This window comes from Saccopteryx leptura, chromosome 3, assembly GCF_036850995.1.
Source record: "Saccopteryx leptura isolate mSacLep1 chromosome 3, mSacLep1_pri_phased_curated, whole genome shotgun sequence".
NCBI lineage: Eukaryota > Metazoa > Chordata > Mammalia > Chiroptera > Emballonuridae > Saccopteryx > Saccopteryx leptura.
In genome coordinates this window covers 6,824,956-6,843,573 of record NC_089505.1, presented here as the reverse complement: position 1 = coordinate 6,843,573, position 18,618 = coordinate 6,824,956, and the positions used below count along the sequence as shown (strand labels likewise).

Sequence of the window (18,618 nt, the reverse complement as noted above, 5' to 3'; positions counted from 1 at the left end):
CACGAGACAGGGGAAGCTGGTAGAAACCACCCAGAGCAAAGGCACTAGTGACGTCCATCCCTGTATCTCACTCAGCAGAGCAGAGACGGGAGGAGGACTTTGCACTGGGCATTCTTGCCTAGCCTGTCCTGAGCCACCAGGCTGCTTTCATTGCAGCCCCGAACTCCCTGCTCTCAGGCCCACCCTCTCCAGCAGCCACACAGCAGGCTGCCCCTGGGGCCCTGGCCACCTTCCTGGGACCCTCCCTGCACCTGCCTGTCTCTCTCCTCTGCTCGCACCTCCTGGACACAACTGTTGACTCACAGGACTGGGCCCCCACCACAGGAATGCCCACTGGAGAGTGAGGGGATAGCAACCAGGGACAGGACCGCTCCCTCCGACTGGGACAGGCCCCTGCACACGCTTCCAGCCCTGTGAGCTACTGAGATGTCAAGGAGCATCTTCTCCGAGCTCCTGAGATTGAAAAGGTTCCACAGTGACTGTCATCAGGGAGACTGAGACCCGGGGACAGAGTGAGAATCACTTAAGGACAGGTATGAGGCTAGGGAGGGGCGAAGTGGTGAGTGATTTCTCCTGCTTTTGGCCGCAATGCCATCCAGCCACCCAAATGCCACACGTTCAACTAGAAAATACATGAGGGCATGATATCAACTGCCCACCCCAACAGTCAGACCTGGAGTGTCCGACAGGTCAGTTATCCACACTATCCCCATAAGGGGGACTCTGAGGCATCCAAGTATCAGTTCAGTGCCTGTACTTCTGCTCAGACCCAGTGTCCATAGCTGCACGAGTCTAAGAGCTTGGCTCTTGTGCTCAGAGTCCACACCACGGAGTTAAAGGCACCTTGACTGGACATCTGTCTCACTTTAAAGCAGGAGTTCCCACTGCCAGTCACTCTGGGCTGAGGGACAGCTGCTTACCTAGTGGGATCTGAGAGGCTGTCTTTCTCTCTCCCCTCCTGCATCTTAAATGTCATTAATAGTTGTCCTTTTCTAAGGAGTGCCTTGCTCAATGCAAATGCTGAAAGGCAGTGTTACAGCAGACGCCCAACAAGCATCTACGATCACCTCCCTGCTGCCCTCTCCCTACACTGCCACCACCACTGCACACAGACAGAGACGGAGATACCTCCACTTAATTACACACACCCGAAAGGGAAACTTGTTTATATTTTAAGATATGATGCATTAGATTTTATGAAAACCCCATTTTAAGGGCGAGTAAGTAGACAATATCTTCTAATAATTACCATCTCTAAACTCCTGCAGGAGAAAAGGGTTTTCACACTTAAGCACAAGTCCTTTTAAGGAATAAAAAAATAACAGTTTATAGACACAATGCTCCTTTTCTATATGACTACAGGCTGACTGTGGCTGATCAGATGCAGATGCCCGTGGCTCTTACCCTCACTCTATGCAGATGCCCGTGGCTCTTACCCTCGCTCTATGCGATGCCCGTGGCTCTTACCCTCACTCTATGCAGATGCCCGTGGCTCTTACCCTCACTCTATGCGATGCCCGTGGCTCTTACCCTCACTCTATGCAGATGCCCGTGGCTCTTACCCTCGCTCTATGCAGATGCCCGTGGCTCTTACCCTCGCTCTATGCGATACCCGTGGCTCTTACCCTCGCTCTATGCGATGCCCGTGGCTCTTACCCTCACTCTATGCAGATGCCCGTGGCTCTTACCCTCGCTCTATGCAGATGCCCGTGGCTCTTACCCTCGCTCTATGCGATGCCCGTGGCTCTTACCCTCGCTCTATGTGATGCCCGTGGCTCTTACCCTCGCTCTATGCGATGCCCGTGGCTCTTACCCTCGCTCTATGCGATGCCCGTGGCTCTTACCCTCGCTCTATGCAGATGCCCGTGGCTCTTACCCTCGCTCTATGCGATGCCCGTGGCTCTTACCCTCGCTCTATGCGATGCCCGTGGCTCTTACCCTCGCTCTATGCAGATGCCAGTGGCTCTTACCCTCGCTCTATGCAGATGCCCGTGGCACTTACCCTCGCTCTATGCGATGCCCGTGGCTCTTACCCTCGCTCTATGCAGATGCCAGTGGCTCTTACCCTCGCTCTATGCAGATGCCAGTGGCTCTTACCCTCGCTCTATGCAGATGCCCGTGGCTCTTACCCTCGCTCTATGCAGATGCCCGTGGCTCTTACCCTCGCTCTATGCGATGCCCGTGGCACTTACCCTCGCTCTATGCATATGCCCGTGGCTCTTACCCTCGCTCTATGCAGATGCCCGTGGCTCTTACCCTCGCTCTATGCAGATGCCCGTGGCTCTTACCCTCGCTCTATGCAGATGCCCGTGGCTCTTACCCTCACGCTATGCAGATGCCCGTGGCTCTTATCCTCACTCTATGCAGATGCCCGTGGCTCTTACCCTCGCTCTATGAGATGCCCGTGGCTCTTATCCTCGCTCTATGCAGATGCCCGTGGCTCTTACCCTCACTCTATGCAGATGCCCGTGGCTCTTACCCTCACTCTATGCGATGCCAGTGGCTGTCTCCCCCACGGACTCCGCAGAGGAGCACGCCTATCTAACCGCACCCGTGTCCTCGTCCGGCCAGCCCCGGAATGCCCGTGCCCTGTGCTGTCACGAGGACTCACCTCGGCCCTCCGCCAGCAGCAGGCAGTAGACCCGCTGCCGCACGGGGCGGTAGACGAAGGCCTGGCTGGGCAGGGCCTGGTCCAGCGCATCCTCCAGGGTGTTGCTGCACTCGATCTCCCCTCTGCTCATGATGTTGTACACCAGGTAGCTCTCCGCCTGCACGTGACGGGCTCTCGCAACCTATTCAGAATTTAGACACATGGGTTTTTCCTTGAAAACAAAAGAACCACCTTCAAATACAAAAGTCAGCACCTGTATGTCACACAACGGTGCTTTCAAGGCACTCAGCAATACAGAACTGTCCCGAACTCAAGCTGGCCTCTGTGTTTCCTGCCCACAGGGCCTCTGGCCAGGCTCCTCCTGCTCCCTCACTCCAGTCTCCAAGCACCCACCACACGTGCCGGCCAGCTCCGCAGCACAGTTCTCTGTCCACCCGACAGCAAGGACCCACCCCAGCCCTGTCTTGCCCCTCCCTACCACCCGGAAACACAGGCCCAATCACTGCCCGCCTCTGAGCCTCCGAAAGCTGCCACAAACTCTCACCCTCACAGGCAAGGGCCTCTGTCAGGCCCGCTCCTTCCCGCACACACCACCCCTCCCAGAACCTGTCCCAGGCACAGCGGACTCTGGCAGTGCTCCTAGAGACGCTCAGCCCGCTCCCACCTCTGCCTGTGCTCCACCAACTCTGTCCTGGGCCTCCCAGCCTCCCACTCCCCCAGTCCCTTCCCCGTGACGGCTCACCTCAAACATCCCCCCTCTCCATAAACCCTCTGCCCCGTCATCAGGGGGCTCGGCTCACAAGGACTCTGCAGAGGTTATCCCGTCTGCTCTCGCCACTAAACTATAAACTCCTCGGGAGGGGAAACTGTGTCGCACTCATTCCTCTGCTGATCATTTCTTGAGACTTGTTTGGGGGTTCTAGCAGGGGAGCGCAGCTACTGGTACACCCTTGACCGAAGAACGGTCCTCTCCTCTATCAGGGAAGGTCGTCCTCTTCGACCGAGCGCGCAGCTTCGGGAAGGATGCACATGGAGCGGTGAGGGAGGAAGGGGACATCCGCCTAGCCAGCCAGATCAGCCGAGTCAACCCGGCGATCAATGGGGTGACAGATGTCGCAGCCAGATCGCCCTCACATCCATGATCATTTCTTACTGAGGGAAAACCACATGTTGAGAACCCATCTGTTCCTGTCCTGCTATGCCTGGGCATGTGGTAGGTGATGAGATGTGATTTAAATGACTCCACTTTCTCATTTATAGGAACTTAAAATCAGAAGGGCTATGGTAACCTACACACAGTTTTTATTTTCCTGTGAAGAACATTCTTATTACTGCAGGGATAAATTCATCTACATTAGTATCCAAAAATTAAATCAAACAGTCTATAGTCAATGGCATTTAAAATGTGGCATCAGGGTTACTACTTGGAACACCAAAAACTCTTGGAATCAGACCATCTCATTATTTATACACACTAGTCATGTTGACTTATACTGCAGACTTGAGTTTTAATTTTAATTCCTCAGCTTCTTCATATACAAGGCAGGTATAATAAAGTACCATCCTCACACAACTGTTGAGGACGAAGGGGGTGACACATGTGGTGTCCCTGGCCTGGCATATCATGCACGCTATCAGCGCTGACTGCTGTTATAAGGCTGCATGGGCCAAAAAAATGTTTATGTCACTGCTAGAATGTCTTTAAATCAAGACCACCAATAGACAAACAGCTTTAAGATCAATAAAGTATAAAAGAAAAAAGATTTAAAAGAGCTATTATTTGATACTCAAAGATCATCAGCAGTGACCTAGTTCTCTGGTCCTCGTGACACAGATCAGAAATGTCACGGTCATGGATTCATGGTCCTTCTAAGGCAATAGTTTCTGACTTGTTTTCCTATACCCTCTTCCACCATTTCTGATTTTTATGATATTTGAAATGAACTGGTATTCTGCCAAATTTATCTACAAAGTAATAAATTATATCTACTCTACCAAGAAGTCTTAAATTTTGGCCACTATACAGAATTTGAGATGTAATAGCCTTGTCTGGGTATGCTAAGGGTTTTCAGATTAATTTTCTAAATTATAATTTTAATCTACTAATTAGCTCAGTATCACCTAGTACAGACATGGCCAACATACTGCCTGCGCCTGCGAGCCAAATCCGGTCCACATAATGAGTTTATGCGGCCTGCGATTAAATTTTTAATATTCTCCACTACTTTAAAATCTCAGCTACTCAGAAGCGGAAGCATCTTTGATTATTGAAAATCAAGATATTTAAGAAGATAGTGATACACGGAAAAGAATTCCCCATGTGACTAATCCAGGGTAAACTTCCAATAATTGGTCGAATGGATTCGCGATACTTTTGTATTTTTTAAAAGAATTCCATTATAAAGATTTACAACTTTTGTACTCATCTGTACTCAATATGAACTGTTTGACATTTAGCGTCGATGTGAAACCCACATTCTTTTAGGTGGAGTTTGCCAGTGTGCACCCGAGGTCAAACAATTCGTTATTTTTGTGGTCAAGTGTGCTGAATCAAGTGGCATTGTAGCATAGACAATAGCTGCAGTTGATAACTGAAAACGTCTCCATGCTGTTTGTAAAACGAAATAATTGTTTTATTTGCAATATAACCCCTTCAAGCTCATTCTATGAATTAAATATTGTTTCGATTGAGATACAGTTTAGCTATTTCTATAACATATAATTATATTTTTATTAAAATAATATTGTATATTAAAAATGTTTTTCGCTCACATTTATTCATAAACAAATTACATAATAAAATTTTGTTTAGTTGAATCGTTTTGTATTTAACATTTTTTAATTTTAATATTTCGTCTGGCCAGTGAAAAAAGTTTTCTTTCTAATCTGGCCCAGGGGCAAAAACTATTGGCCACATCTCACCTAGTAAGTGGTTTTTATCTCTGCCCTTCCCTGTAGATATATAGCATTCTGTACTAGGAAAACCCATCTAATCTAAGAATTCTAAAGCTATTAATAATCCAGTCTACCCAACACTCTGTAAGCACACAGAGAAAACACATGGGTGCACAGGGTGACTGTGTGGTTACAACACACAGATACTTGATTCTGGTCACCTATCTGATAGGCTGGAAGATGCCACTGCAAAAGTTTTTAAGAAAAAATGTAAAGCGAACTGAAGAAACTTCCATTTATTTCCAAAGCCATGATTAAGTTCAGCAGACGTGTCACTGGGTGCACACACAGGGCCCTCCGTCTATGATAACACCTCCGTCTGCTGAGGACAGCGACCAGGACTCTCCCAGCTGCCCTGTCCAGGTGCCACCGCTGCCAGATGTGCTGCGGAGCAGGGCAGGCCCACATCCCCGACCTCGTCCCCAGGGTCCGGGAAATGCCTATAACTGGACCTCCACCAAGGCCATGGGCAAGCAGAGATCTGTGAGGCCACCAGATCTCCTCTGCCTCCTGGTCCTGGCCCAACGTCCCCCTGCAGCCTGTGACACTGGCCTGTCTTTCCCCCTGAAACCTGCCTCTTTGCTCTCCCGCTGGGATCTTCCTCTGCTCGCCCTCCTCCCCACCCCTGCCCACCTCTCCTCTCTCTGCTTCTCTTCTTCAGGCTCCACGCCAGCCTTCTCCTGGGGTAGCTTCCAAACACCTGCCTACCTGCTGCCCAGAAACGGAACTGGAGGTCCCTCTCTCCAACTGTCACGGCCGCGTGGGAAGCCTCTCCTCCTCCTGCCCTCAAGCAAGGAGACCGCCTCACAGCAAGACTGACTTTTCCTAGCTTCACTTCTGAGACAAGTGGATTTCCGCTGCCTTCTCCTGCTGCTAGCCCTTCTGTCTTTTCCCTGGGTTTCTGCAACTGCAACTTTATTATTATAATTATTTCAACTGAAACATTAGTCCCGTCTCTGCAAGTATTTCAAAAAACACAATCTGGCCTGACCTATGGTGGCTCAATGGGATAAAGCCGTCGACCTGGAACACTGAGGTTGCCAGTTCGAAACCTTGGGCTTGCCTGGTCAAGGCACATATGGGAGTTGATGCTTCCTGCTCCTCTCCCTTCTCTCTCTCTCCCTTTTCTCTAAAAATCAATAAATAAAATATTAAAAAACAAAACAAAACACAATCTGATGACATCACACCCTTTCTCAGATAGCCAATACCTCCTCATGGGTATAGAAATGAGGTCGTGGGTCTTTCAGAATCCACGTGCTGCCCTCTGTGGTCTCACTTCACTGGCTGGCACTCCTCTTGCAAAAGACTGAGGAAGACGACCAGGAGCCCACTAAAGCAGGGAAGGCCAAGGGTGGGGCCTGGCAGGGGGTGGGTGCATGCCTGGGTTTGTGGAGCACAGCCACGCCCAGAGAGGACACGTGCACAGCCACACCACTGGGAGCGGGGTGAGTCAGGAAGTGGCAGAGGTAAGCAGAGCGGGTGGGGTGGCGCTGTGGATGCTGGCAGGTGGCTAGGCCTCGTGCTCAGAGCACTGGACTGGCTGACTCACAGGCAAGGCCACCTGGAACACGGAGTGGCCAAGTGTCCCCAGCCTGCTCTGTGGTTCCCTCTGCCCGGGTGCCATTCCTCACCAGCCCAGATGCCAGCTCTGAAGCCTTGCTTCCAGCACCTCCACTCTCACTCTTCCAGACCCACCCACAGCCGTCTCAGCCACTGCCCAGGGCCCAGCAGTTTCCAGACCAGTTGGGATACTGCAGCGTCAAACATGCAAAGGCTTGAGTTCAGACGGGTCCACCAAGTCTTAGCCGTGCACCTACACACAGTGTCACTTCACCTTTGCCCCCTGTCCTCATGAGAGAAGGGAGACAAGTGCATCTGGTGACAGCACTGCGTGATGATTAAAGGAGGAAATGTGAGGAGTGACAGCTACAAACAACAATATCTACACAGACGTGTTATTGGAGGATCAGCTCTGCGTGGTCCACACCCCCCAGGACTCCAGCCCGCCTGCACGGCACACCGAGAACACGTGAGCACAGCGCAGACCCGGCTCTCAGGACCCCAGCCCGCCTGCACGGCACACTGAGAACACGTGAGCACAGCGCAGACCGGGCTCTCAGGACTCCAGCCCGCCTGCACGGCACACTGAGAACACGTGAGCACAGCGCCGGCTCTCAGGGCGGCTGCATACACCCCAGGACCCCAGCCCGCCTGCACGGCACCCTGAGAACTCGTGAGCACAGCGCAGACCCGGCTCTCAGGACGCCAGCCCGCCTGCACGGCACCCTGAGAACTCGTGAGCACAGCGCAGACCCGGCTCTCAGGACGCCAGCCCGCCTGCACGGCACCCTGAGAACTCGTGAGCACAGCGCAGACCCGGCTCTCAGGGCGGCCCCACACGCCTCCCCTGGCTCCTGACTCCCATCACTGAGCCCACAGGACGACAGCAGCAGCACCTCTCCCACGCTGTCCCTGCTCCCCATCAACACGGCGCCTCCACTTCCAACTCACATTCTTTTTCCTTCAAAGTACATCAGATGTGCTTCCAGGTGGAACTGGTGTCGCTGTTAATACTTTTTCATCTATAACTCTCCGAAAGCATGTAGTATACCCTATTTTTACTATAGTTTCCTGTTACTGAATGAGCTCATCTGCCAAAGCGTATGTCACAGAGGAGGACTTCAGGATCGGAGAACCCATGGAGCTACACAGAAGGAGGAGAGGTCACGAAGGAGAACCTAGAGCCACAGGGAAAGGGGACAAATACTTCATTTCAGACTTAAGGAACAGCTGCCACAACACAGGATGACAGGCGCAGGGAGTCAGCGCCGAGAGAAACAGACCCTGCCCATCCAGCACTGCCTCAGGCTAGCAGTGAGGACATTCACCAAACACGACATTCCCACAGGCACGTGTGACAAATGTCAGGCACACAGAGAGAGCACTGCAGGGGGTTCCGGGGCCTTCCTGGAGGCTGTGACAGAAAAGACTAGTACTGAGGGCAGGACGGCTTTCCAGGAGAAAGGAGAGCATGCGCGTGGACATAAGGCGGGGCATGCCACGGCCTCGCTCAGGAGAGGGTTTCTGCCCGAGGAGTCGTCACGAGCCGCAGAGCAGGGCTCTATTCTGCACACAGCACGGCCAATGGACCGGCCGGGCCCAAGTCCACTCGGGAAGAGTGTTAGCAATTACTGCAGTAGTCCAGATAAGGCAGCTTGGACCAGGGTGCTAAGTCACTGGACAGGCACATATAACTGGACTTGGGAGAGACAGCTGATGAGAAATGGGGGAGAAACTCCTAGGTTTGTAACTGATATGACTGGATGGAGGATGGTGGCACTCACAATGCAGAGCAATGAAAGGTTTGTGGGTGGTGTCAGGAGTTTGATTTTGACCTTGAGGTGCCTGTGGGCATTCCTGTGAACGTGTACTTTTTCCATAATACAGAATTAAGTGACGTACTATATGTAACGCACCTAGCACAGGACCTCACACAGCAGTGGCTCATTAACAGTGGTCCTCTCATCAAAAACCCCGAAGGGCTCTGGAGCACTTCAGTTAGGTCCCAATTCCCGGAGTGGCATGTGAGAACTTCACTGTCTGGCTGCAGTCCACCAATCCCGGACTGCTCTTCCTACTTCTCCCCTTAAGCCCCGCCTCCTAGCCTGCTGTCCTACCACTGTGCCAGAAGGTGACAGATTCCATACCCCACACCTTTCTGTCGCTTACCCCTCTTTGTTCAAAGCACAGGTCAGACCCACTGAGGTCTGGCTCCACTTCTGCCTCTTATGGAGGTGTTTTCCTCTGTACCTTAACCCACAGTAATCTCTCTGCTTCAAATTCCCAGAGCTCCCTCCCTTCTGTAACGGCCATGTGCCAGTATCAATTACGGTTTATAATGTGTTTCCGTGGCTTGTGTCATACTTCCTAGCTAAACTCGTAGCCTAGGGTCCTGCTCTGTATCCCCACAGTGCCTTAACTACTGTAGGCAGTCAACAGTCACTGAAGAATCCCCTGCTTGGTACGTTTTCTATCAGGACATACTAGATTTGAGTGGGCATATGTACATACCTTTAAGATTTCAGTGTCTGAAACCATGGTTACTTGTTGCTTAATTTCAGGCTTCGTATTTATGGGGTCTTCTTGCTTGGTTTCAGGGTCTGTACTCATGGGGTCTTCTTGCTTGAATTCAGGGTCTGTACTCATGGGAACTTCTTGCTTGGATTCAGGGTCTGAACTCATGAATACTACCGGCTTGTCCAAAGTTGCTATAACTTTGGCTTTTTGGGAAATCCATGGAGATTGCTGTCCTGGCAAGAGATATGATGCCATCCCTTTATAAAAAAGAGCTTTGTTTGGTCCCAAAGGCAACATCTCTTCCAGCTTCTTCTCACCCTGGTGGACACGAAGAACTTTGGCTATGTGGTCTGCCACGGCTAAGACAGCGCTGCCTCTTCTGTCCCAGTTCTCCTTTATGGCGGTGTAGGAAGCCAGGCACCTGTGCCGGAAGACCTCAAACGCGCCCTCTGGGACGACGTCATTGCCCAGCAGGCAGGCCAGGAGCGGAAGGTCAGCCAGGCGGAGGCCCAGGCTCTCACAGAGCTTCTCCCTGCAGAGCATGATGGTGCTGAGGCTGTCCAGGCAGAGCTCACTAATTGAGAAGTAGGGACAGGTGTCGTAGACCAAGTAGTCAGTGTCTTCTCCGAGAATCCCCAGACAATGACTCTGGAGGCCATAGGAAGCCACCTCGTAGTCAGCCTCCCGCAGGGAGCACAGAGTCTCCTGGCCCAGGGCCTTCAGAGCAAGTCGGGTAAATATGGCCAGCCCCGAGGGGATGAAGAACATGTTTCTGCCAGGCTGCTCCCTGTGTGACTTGATATAATGGAAAATCCTGGCTATCTCCCTGTTATTCTTGAGTCTTCGTTTCACCCATACGTCTCTCTTCCCCTGCTCCACCATGCCATCAAAGAAGAATATCAGCTTGATGCCAACAGCTGTGAAAGTCCTAACAAAATTTCGCAAGACGGCAAAGTATTCTTTCCACTGGCCGCCGCACACCCACGACTCGGGCGTGTACCAGTACCTGAGACAACACAAGGCGTCCACCACGACGGAGGGGCTGCATCCGGGGTGCTTGCTCTGGTGCTGCTCTGCCAGCTCTTTGAAATTGACGACTGTACATATATGTGGGCAGGTGCTTCCCACAAACCCCTGCAAGCCTCTAACACCCATGGCGGGACTCCTGGGAGGATCTGGAAAGGGAAAGAATCAGTCATTACAGCACTGTCAGTACACACGGCACCATACAGGGCACACACACAATGCTGAGTGCCACTCTCTGTCAGGAGCCTAACGAGGCCCCCACGGAGACACGTGAGGAGCTTCCCCTGAGAGTTGGACTTTCACAAGGACAACATAGTGTAGCATCTTCCAAGATTTTAACTAAGACTATTATTCAAGAGATTTCTGAACTGAATTCAAAATAGCCTAACAGTTTTCAAAGAAGTAATATTTCCCATCTAGGAACCCAAACAGAAGTTAACTTTGCAAACCTAAAACATAAACGGGTATTTCTCAAAATAATTTTGCTGAAAGAAGGCAGACCAAACAAACACCCTGTATGATTCCATTTACATGAAACTCTAGCTGAGAGCTGAGCTCACTGTAGTGACAAAGAGCACATCCAGGTCATCTGGTTGGGTGCAGGGGGGTGGAATTGACAAAGAGGAGCCTTTTGGGGTGATAGGCCCATTCATTATCTTAATTGTGGTGGTTGCACAGGTGAACACGTGTTAAACTGTAAACTCTAAGCACGTGCAGTTTACTATCAGCTATACCTCAATAAAGGGGTTAAAAAAGAAAACTGGCTCCCCCTTGAATAATGCATGGGTCAGGGTCTTAACCACGTCAACAGCTGAAAATCCACATGTAACTTAAGCAGGCCTTCTGCCTTCACAGACCCCCTACCTCAGATCAGAAACACAGTACATCAAAGTTCACCATGGCCTGACCAGGCAGTGGCACAGGGGATAGAGCGTCAGACTGGGATGCAGAGGACCCATGTTCGAGACTCCGAGGTCGCCAGCTTGAGCACGGGCTTATCTGGCTTGAGCAAAAAAGCTCACCAGCTTGGATCCAAGGTCGCTGGCTTGAGCAAGGGGTTACTCGGTCTGCTGAAGGCCCACGGTCAAGGCACATATGAGAAAGCAATCAATGAACAACTAAGGTGTCACTACGAAAAACTGATGAGTGATGCTTCTCATCTTTCTCCGTTCTGTCTGTCCCTCTCTATCCCTCTCTCTGTCCCTGTAAATAAATAAATAAATAAAATAAAAGTTCACTATGGCAAATGTTTGTATATGTAACTTCTGAGATGATGAATAACTGACTTTGAATGGAAAACTGCCCCTGCTAAAGTGTAAAAACATACAAGGTAGTTCAAAGAGTTAAAATTCAAAATCTGGCCTGACCAGGTGGTGGCGCAGTGGATAGAGCGTCGGACTGGGATGCGGAAGGACCCAGGTTCGAGACCCCGAGGTTGCCAGCTTGAGCGCAGGCTCATCTGGCTTGAGCAAAGAGCTCACCAGCTTGGACCCAAGGTCCCTGGCTCCAGCAGGGGGTTACTCGGTGTGCTGAAGGCCCGCGGTCAAGGCACATGTGAGAAAGCAATCAATGAACAACTAAGAAGTCGCAACGCGCAACGAGAAACTGATGATTGATGCTTCTCATCTCTCTCCGTTCCTGTCTGTCTGTCCCTGTCTATCTCTGCCTCTGTAAATAAATAAATAAATAAATTCAAAATCTGAACGAAATCTAAGCAGAGTACTTTATAATAAGATGTCCTTACATAATAAAAGATGTAATAGAAGACATTATTTGAGTAGGTAATAACATCCATCAAAGATCAGAAAAAATTCCATCATGACATCTTTTATCCTAATGGCCTATTCCTTACACTTTGGTTTTGTCATCAGGGCTTAGTGTCCTTTGATAAAACAAACAAAAAAAATCGTCATCGTGCAAAAAGCAATACTAGAACAAAGGAGCTTCTCGCAGGTGTGGGATGGAGCGGTCATCAGCTGAGGCTCATCAGTGACAGCACCTTCTTACGGCGAGCTCACTCCCAGACAATTCGCTGTGCACTCCGCAGGAAACCCTGTCTCTGAAATGACCCTGACAGGTAAAAACCTATCAGCTCCATGTCACAGAGGAAGAAACTGTAAATAAATCACCAGGCTGAGAAGAGGGACCGGCACTGGACTATCATTTAAGAACTTCCTGCCTGTTAATGGACACAGGCCCCATCAGCAGAATTTGAAGTTATCTACTCAATGACCATCAAGTGAATGAAATACATAAAAATCGAGTGGGCACAAGTAGCACATATTTATGTTGAGATTTAGAGAAGTCTTGCTCATTAAGTTATTAAATACAATGGAATTCACTGTACCTTGACCATCCACATACCCTGACCATCGTAGAGCTCTTACTAGTATGGAATTTATCTTGGGAACATTATCAAGGTGACTTTTGAAGCAGCCTGGACATTATGATGGTCTCAACTATAAATGGTTATAGTTTGGGCCTCTGGGCAGGGATCTTATGTCTAGAAAGGTTACACCATATTTCTGAAGCAGAGGGTCTATGACATTCCAACGGTAGGTAGGTGCAGGTCTGGAAATGGCGTCTAAGGATATAAGGGTGGTCACTGTGCTTAGACTTCTCAAATTCCAGGCCATTATTCTTAAGCCGAACTTTGGAAAAAGCAGGCTTGTGAGGTTTGTTGACAATGAGCAAAGTAAAAGTAAATCTGACAAACTGAGAGTGTGGCTTGGTTTTCTTTACCCAGGCTCCAGGTGGGACGCAGTGGACCCCCTCCAAGCCCACCAGCTGCAGGTGGGAGGGCAACAGAACCTGCCCTCAGCAGCTCCCACGGGCCAGGCCCCCACTGGTGCAGCCGCCTGGTCCCGTGTGGGTTGGCTGCCTTCCCTCACTAACAGAAAGGGATTTTTGTTTGAAGCATTTTTCTACTAAAACTGCAAGTGACAACACTGAACTTCCCCAAACACACTCCTCTTTATGTCACAGGCTCGGGCTTAGCTCTGCTTTGATTTCATTCAAAAGTTTTCCTCCTTTCTCACCCCAGTAGTGAAAAGCTCACAGTTTTAATTAAACACGCACTGGTTTTTCCTGCCATTCACACTGCCAATCTCTCCCACTTTGAATCACAAATCACCACAGGAATGTTACTTTACAGTGTGCTCTTCTGTGGCATTTTCAAAGGGAAATTCAGATAGGCAAAGATCTGGTGACCTATGGCATCAAGGGTCCTTCCCTATTTTTAGCTCAACATGTTAAAGCCCACACCACTCACACCAGTCAACACAGGCAGTGTGGTGGGAATCAAAATGCTTCAAAAAGATAATTTTGACATTACTTTTTTTAAATCATTTTTTTTGTTGTTTTTAAGCCTTTTATTGCTAAGAGCATTAACAAAGTTTTTCATTCTCTACCTTTATGTAGTTAAGATGATTGCAGATACATACAGATACATATAATTTCATGTATTACACCTGTAAATAATAGAATCTTTACTGTCTCATTCAGTAGGCATCTTATTGCCCCAAACGCAGCCTGGGAATCAGTCCCATCAATGTGACCCCTCTCCACTGTGACATCCCCAACACCCAGCAGTGTCTGCCACATGAGGGGCCGAGTATTCGTGACTAAATGAATAAAGGCATCAAAGAGCAGGTGCATAAAGAGAAATAAGGCCCTAGCCAGAAAGCTCAATTGGATGGAGTGTCATCCAGATAAATAAGGGTTGCTGGTTTGATCCCTGGTTAGGACACATACAGGAACAGATGGATGTTTCTGTCTCCCTTCCTCTTTCTTTAAAACCAATAAAAAAATAAATTAAAAAAAAAAAGAAAGAAATGAGGGATGGCCAAGCTTACAGACTTCAAAAGTGGGCAAAGGCAGAGAGAGTGGAACCACTGCCCGGAGTGCCGTCGATGCAGGCAGTGCATGGAGGACACCAGCAGGCACAGGGACCATGCCCTCTTGGAGGTGGCCTCACTCTGAGAAATGGTGTCCTTCTCCTTAGCCAGGCCAATCCCAGGTCCTGGGTTCCCAGTGAATGAGGAAGTCAACAGGAGAAAGGTAAGTCAGAAGCTCCTTTATTCACTCTTTCAATGAACGGAGAACTAGAGAGTAACGTGTCTCAGCAAAAGCATTACCAACCGACAGGAGGGTCAGACTACAACCCACCGCCACTCCAGACACGGGCAGTCATGGCGACATGTCTCATGTGCAGAGCAGCATCTGCAGGATAACCAGTGCCACTGGTCGCTGCAACCTTGAGACGTGGCCAGCTCACCAACCGTGTCAGCACATTGCCCATGCTGAGGGCATCTGGACAGCTGAGGTGACTAAAATAATTTTCAAGTTGGAGACAAAACAGATCAATGTCCTAGAGAGCCATGAAACCACAACCCTGAATTTATGTTTATCAGACAACTAATTTCTATCCCCACAACAGAAAAATCTACAAATTAACACACATCACAGTGTTTTGGGGCTGTGTTAAGGAATAAACATGAAAGTCAGGGGTGAATCTATAAACAGTGGCCCTGGATGACAGGGACAAGTCTTTCTGTTCTGTGCTCCACTCCTGAGTCTACAATGGTGACAAGCTGGCTGGGCCGTGGTCCTCTCAGTGAGGCCCTCCCTATTCATGTGGGATATCTGAAGTCTGCTTTCTTCTCTCCTTTCCTTCCCCATCGCTCCAATAAGAGAGTAATCCATGGGCACCCCTTCCACAGAAGAGTAAGAACAGGGACTGAGGATTCCAAGGTTATCCTGTGGCAGCAAGCACAAGGGACAGTGCTGCCTCAAGTGCATTTACAGTGCAGACAACTGGGTAAGTCAACTCAGGGCAGCTGCCACTTAGATGGAGTCCATGGCCAGAGACGCCACACAGGGCTCACTTAACACTGACACTCTCCTTGACCAAACTTCAAGCAGGTTCCTCTGGGCCCTCTTCTGCACCAGGCTGCAACCTTCCATGCTCACGCCTGCGGTCCATTCAGTTAAGAATCTTGCTGAGTCAGAGAACGCCCCACCCCTGACATTTGATCCAAGTCCTCAGCCCCGCCCCAATTCTTGCTGATCCCTTACTCGGCTTGCTGGTTATCAACCCCCAGACGTCTCTGCCGTATTTGAAGTTGAGCCCCATCTCTCCCCTATGGCAAGTCTTAATTGAAGTCTTCCTGTCTTCAGTGTCAGAATAAGCTGCTTATTGAAACGAGAAATGGAAGGCCTGTAGCTATTACAGTGTGCTTCCCTATGCCTGGGTATTCATGTCCAGACTCGGGAGGCCCTGAGGACCCCCACAACAGTCTGGCATGACCACTGGTGCCAGGGCCAAAAAGCCAGTGTGCGGCTGAAGCAGACGCTCAGCAGCTGCCAGCAGACTCTTTACGCTGTGTCCTAGGAAGGGGCAGACACCGGCAGTGCTGATAACAAAAGGAAAAGCTCTAGAACTGCCTGGAATCACGTCCCTGCAAAGCAACTTTGAGCAAGTTCTCTTATTCTGTAAGCCTCATTTTTCTTACCTGCAAAGTGAGCTTAGGAGACCTACCTCATACAGTGCTGTGATGCAGTTTCACTTAGATTCTAAATTTACTCATCAGTCACTTATCATTTGCCTAAAGCTTAGTTAAATTCTGCCCAGCACCAGTTCAAATTTCTTAAATTGTTTCAAAATTTAAAACAAAGCCATATAAATATTAGTGAGGGCTTACTATACTCATGATTTTTATACGCTAGATTACTTTTTAGATTGTGATGTTTATTTGTAATTTTTTTTAAAAAAGTAGCCATAAAAAATAAGGCAGTCATGTTCTACTCATGATCTCATCTCCCAGAGACAAGGACTACAATATTCTAGAGTATGTATTTCTAGTCTTTTTATTGTTTTTAATAATTGGGATCATACTTTTCTATAAGCTACTTTGTGTCTTAATTTATTATGACCACATTCCCATACCACATTAACCCCTCACGGTGTCGTTTCTAATGGGTACCCCATGTGGGTGTAAGATGAGTTACTCAACACTACCACTGACATTGGGTTATTTCTGACACTGCATGCCGTATGTAAGATCGTGGAGTCTTTGAGCCCATCCTGATCACTTCCCTGGGTGAACTGCAGACGTAAAAGTGCCCGGGCAACATACAAGCACGTCCTGGGGTTTCCCTCAGAGTCCACCTGCAGTGGCACCTCCTCAGCACCACCAGGGTGGTTCTACCTGAACGTGAATCGGAGCTCCGCGGCAGACACAGAGCATAAACCAGACAGACAAGCCCTGCACTCCAGCAGGGAAATATCCACCCAGCAACAAGCACCTGGGCAAACATTAGGACAGAGGAGGGCAGAGAACATAAACCTGCAGAACATGTAACAGGAAGACCCAGCCCAGGTCTGGGACACATGACGGCCATCCTGAGTGGCCAGTCACAGACTGGAGAGCCGGCGGATGGGAGGCCTGAAGTAAGATCGATAAGGGATAAATTTAGGTCCATATGGTATCTTTTTTATTATTAAATGGATGTTTCTAAGGTGCTTAAAATATCTGTTCTATTACGTAGTTTGACCTGCAACTTTATTTATAAGTGTGTTCCTCAAACATGAAAAACTGGGAAAATGACCCACATGGGAAGTATGGCTAGAACCTCTGCTTTGAGGAAGAGGGAGCTGCAGCAGGCCAGCCCAGGTGGTAAAGAAGCTTGCAAACCACACACACTGACACATCACCCGAAGGGAAATCAGGTGACAGATGTTTTAGAAATGCCACACCTCCTACGACTCGGAGAAGGGATGGAGGCAGGGAGGCAAGCCTGGGGGTAAAGGGACTATTGGGGAAGCTAGCTGTTCTGGTTTCCCAATACCCCACAGACGAGGGACCCAGAACCCTATTTCCTGCTGCAAAAGTCTAAGGGGGGTAGAGAGACCATATTCTGGCCCCAGATAAACCGAAGGCAATGACATCTACATTCCCCCATGTGCTCTGTAAGTCTCACCTGGAGTCCACTGTGCTCCAGGCCCTGTGCTAGCAGGTGTGGACACAGCAGTTGAACACCACCATGTCCTTGCCTAAGATCTGGATCTTTAGAGAGGGAAGCAAAGCTTCAGGGCCATTCAGCAAGTAAGAAACCTGGGTGGGTGTGTATATAAATCAAAATGTATAACACTGTGTACTTAAAACTTTTCTTTGTTCTACGGATGTTCTGCAAAAAACATGCCTACTTTTTAAATCAAAAAGCTCCACAGCAAGCATCCGCTCTGGTCCCTTCGGCACATTACCAGTTTTGCTCACTGCTGGAAATGGCTCATCTTCCAGCAAAGGCAGGAAGAGCTAGTGCCACCTGCACGAAGTCACCTGGCGAGGTCACAGGCAGCAGAGGAAAGCTGGGCTTGGAACCCACCTGCCTCCAAAGCCTGCGTTCCTGTCACTAAGGCACAGTCCAGATCCTGTCTTCCCTGAAGGTGTCCTCAGTCCCGGGGACAGGAACAGAATGATCAGGACTGGAAGGGCAACTGAGACGCGGGACCTCTCCCGCCCACCGCAGCGCACCAACGCGTCCCTGGCCAACGAGACACAACCCATCACTGGACGCAGGGGAGGGAAATGTGTGCAGGTGTGTACAAACTGTGCCTTAAGAACCCAGGATAGCAAATCCAATATAAAACTCTAAACTCGTTGAGTTAAAACTAAAACAATTTATTCATCAAAGACCTCCCCAGAGTCTAACTTACCATCTATGGACTGTTTCTCTTTTTAAATAATTTTTTATTAGTTGATTGATTTTAGCGAGGGGAAGAAAGAGAGAGAAGCATCCATTTGTTCCACTTACTTACGCCTTCATCGGCTGATTCTCTTACAAGCCCTGATCTGGGGCGGAACCCGCAACCTTGGCATCACCTGCACACGCTCTAACCACTGCACTACCTGACCAGGGCCAGTCCTCACCACTTGCTCCTAAGC

At 49.5% G+C, this 18,618-nt stretch overlaps 1 protein-coding gene across 4 annotated transcripts in view; it reads right to left on the bottom strand.

Moving 5' to 3' along the window:
- Window positions 1-18,618, bottom strand: part of FAM120B (family with sequence similarity 120 member B) — a 42,768-nt gene that overhangs the window by 23,340 nt on the left and 810 nt on the right. For 2 of the 4 annotated variants that reach the window (XM_066372866.1, XM_066372868.1), the window contains exons 2-3: window positions 9,641-10,821; window positions 2,612-2,792 (exon numbers count right to left, since the gene is read on the bottom strand). In XM_066372866.1, the coding sequence (XP_066228963.1) occupies window positions 2,612-2,792; window positions 9,641-10,801 (1,342 nt within the window). In that variant the 5' untranslated portion in view covers window positions 10,802-10,821. Of the gene's footprint in view, window positions 1-2,611; window positions 2,793-6,777; window positions 6,870-9,640; window positions 10,822-17,653; window positions 17,745-18,618 lie in introns of those variants that run through there. The other 2 variants (XM_066372867.1, XM_066372869.1) reach the window with 2 other exon arrangements.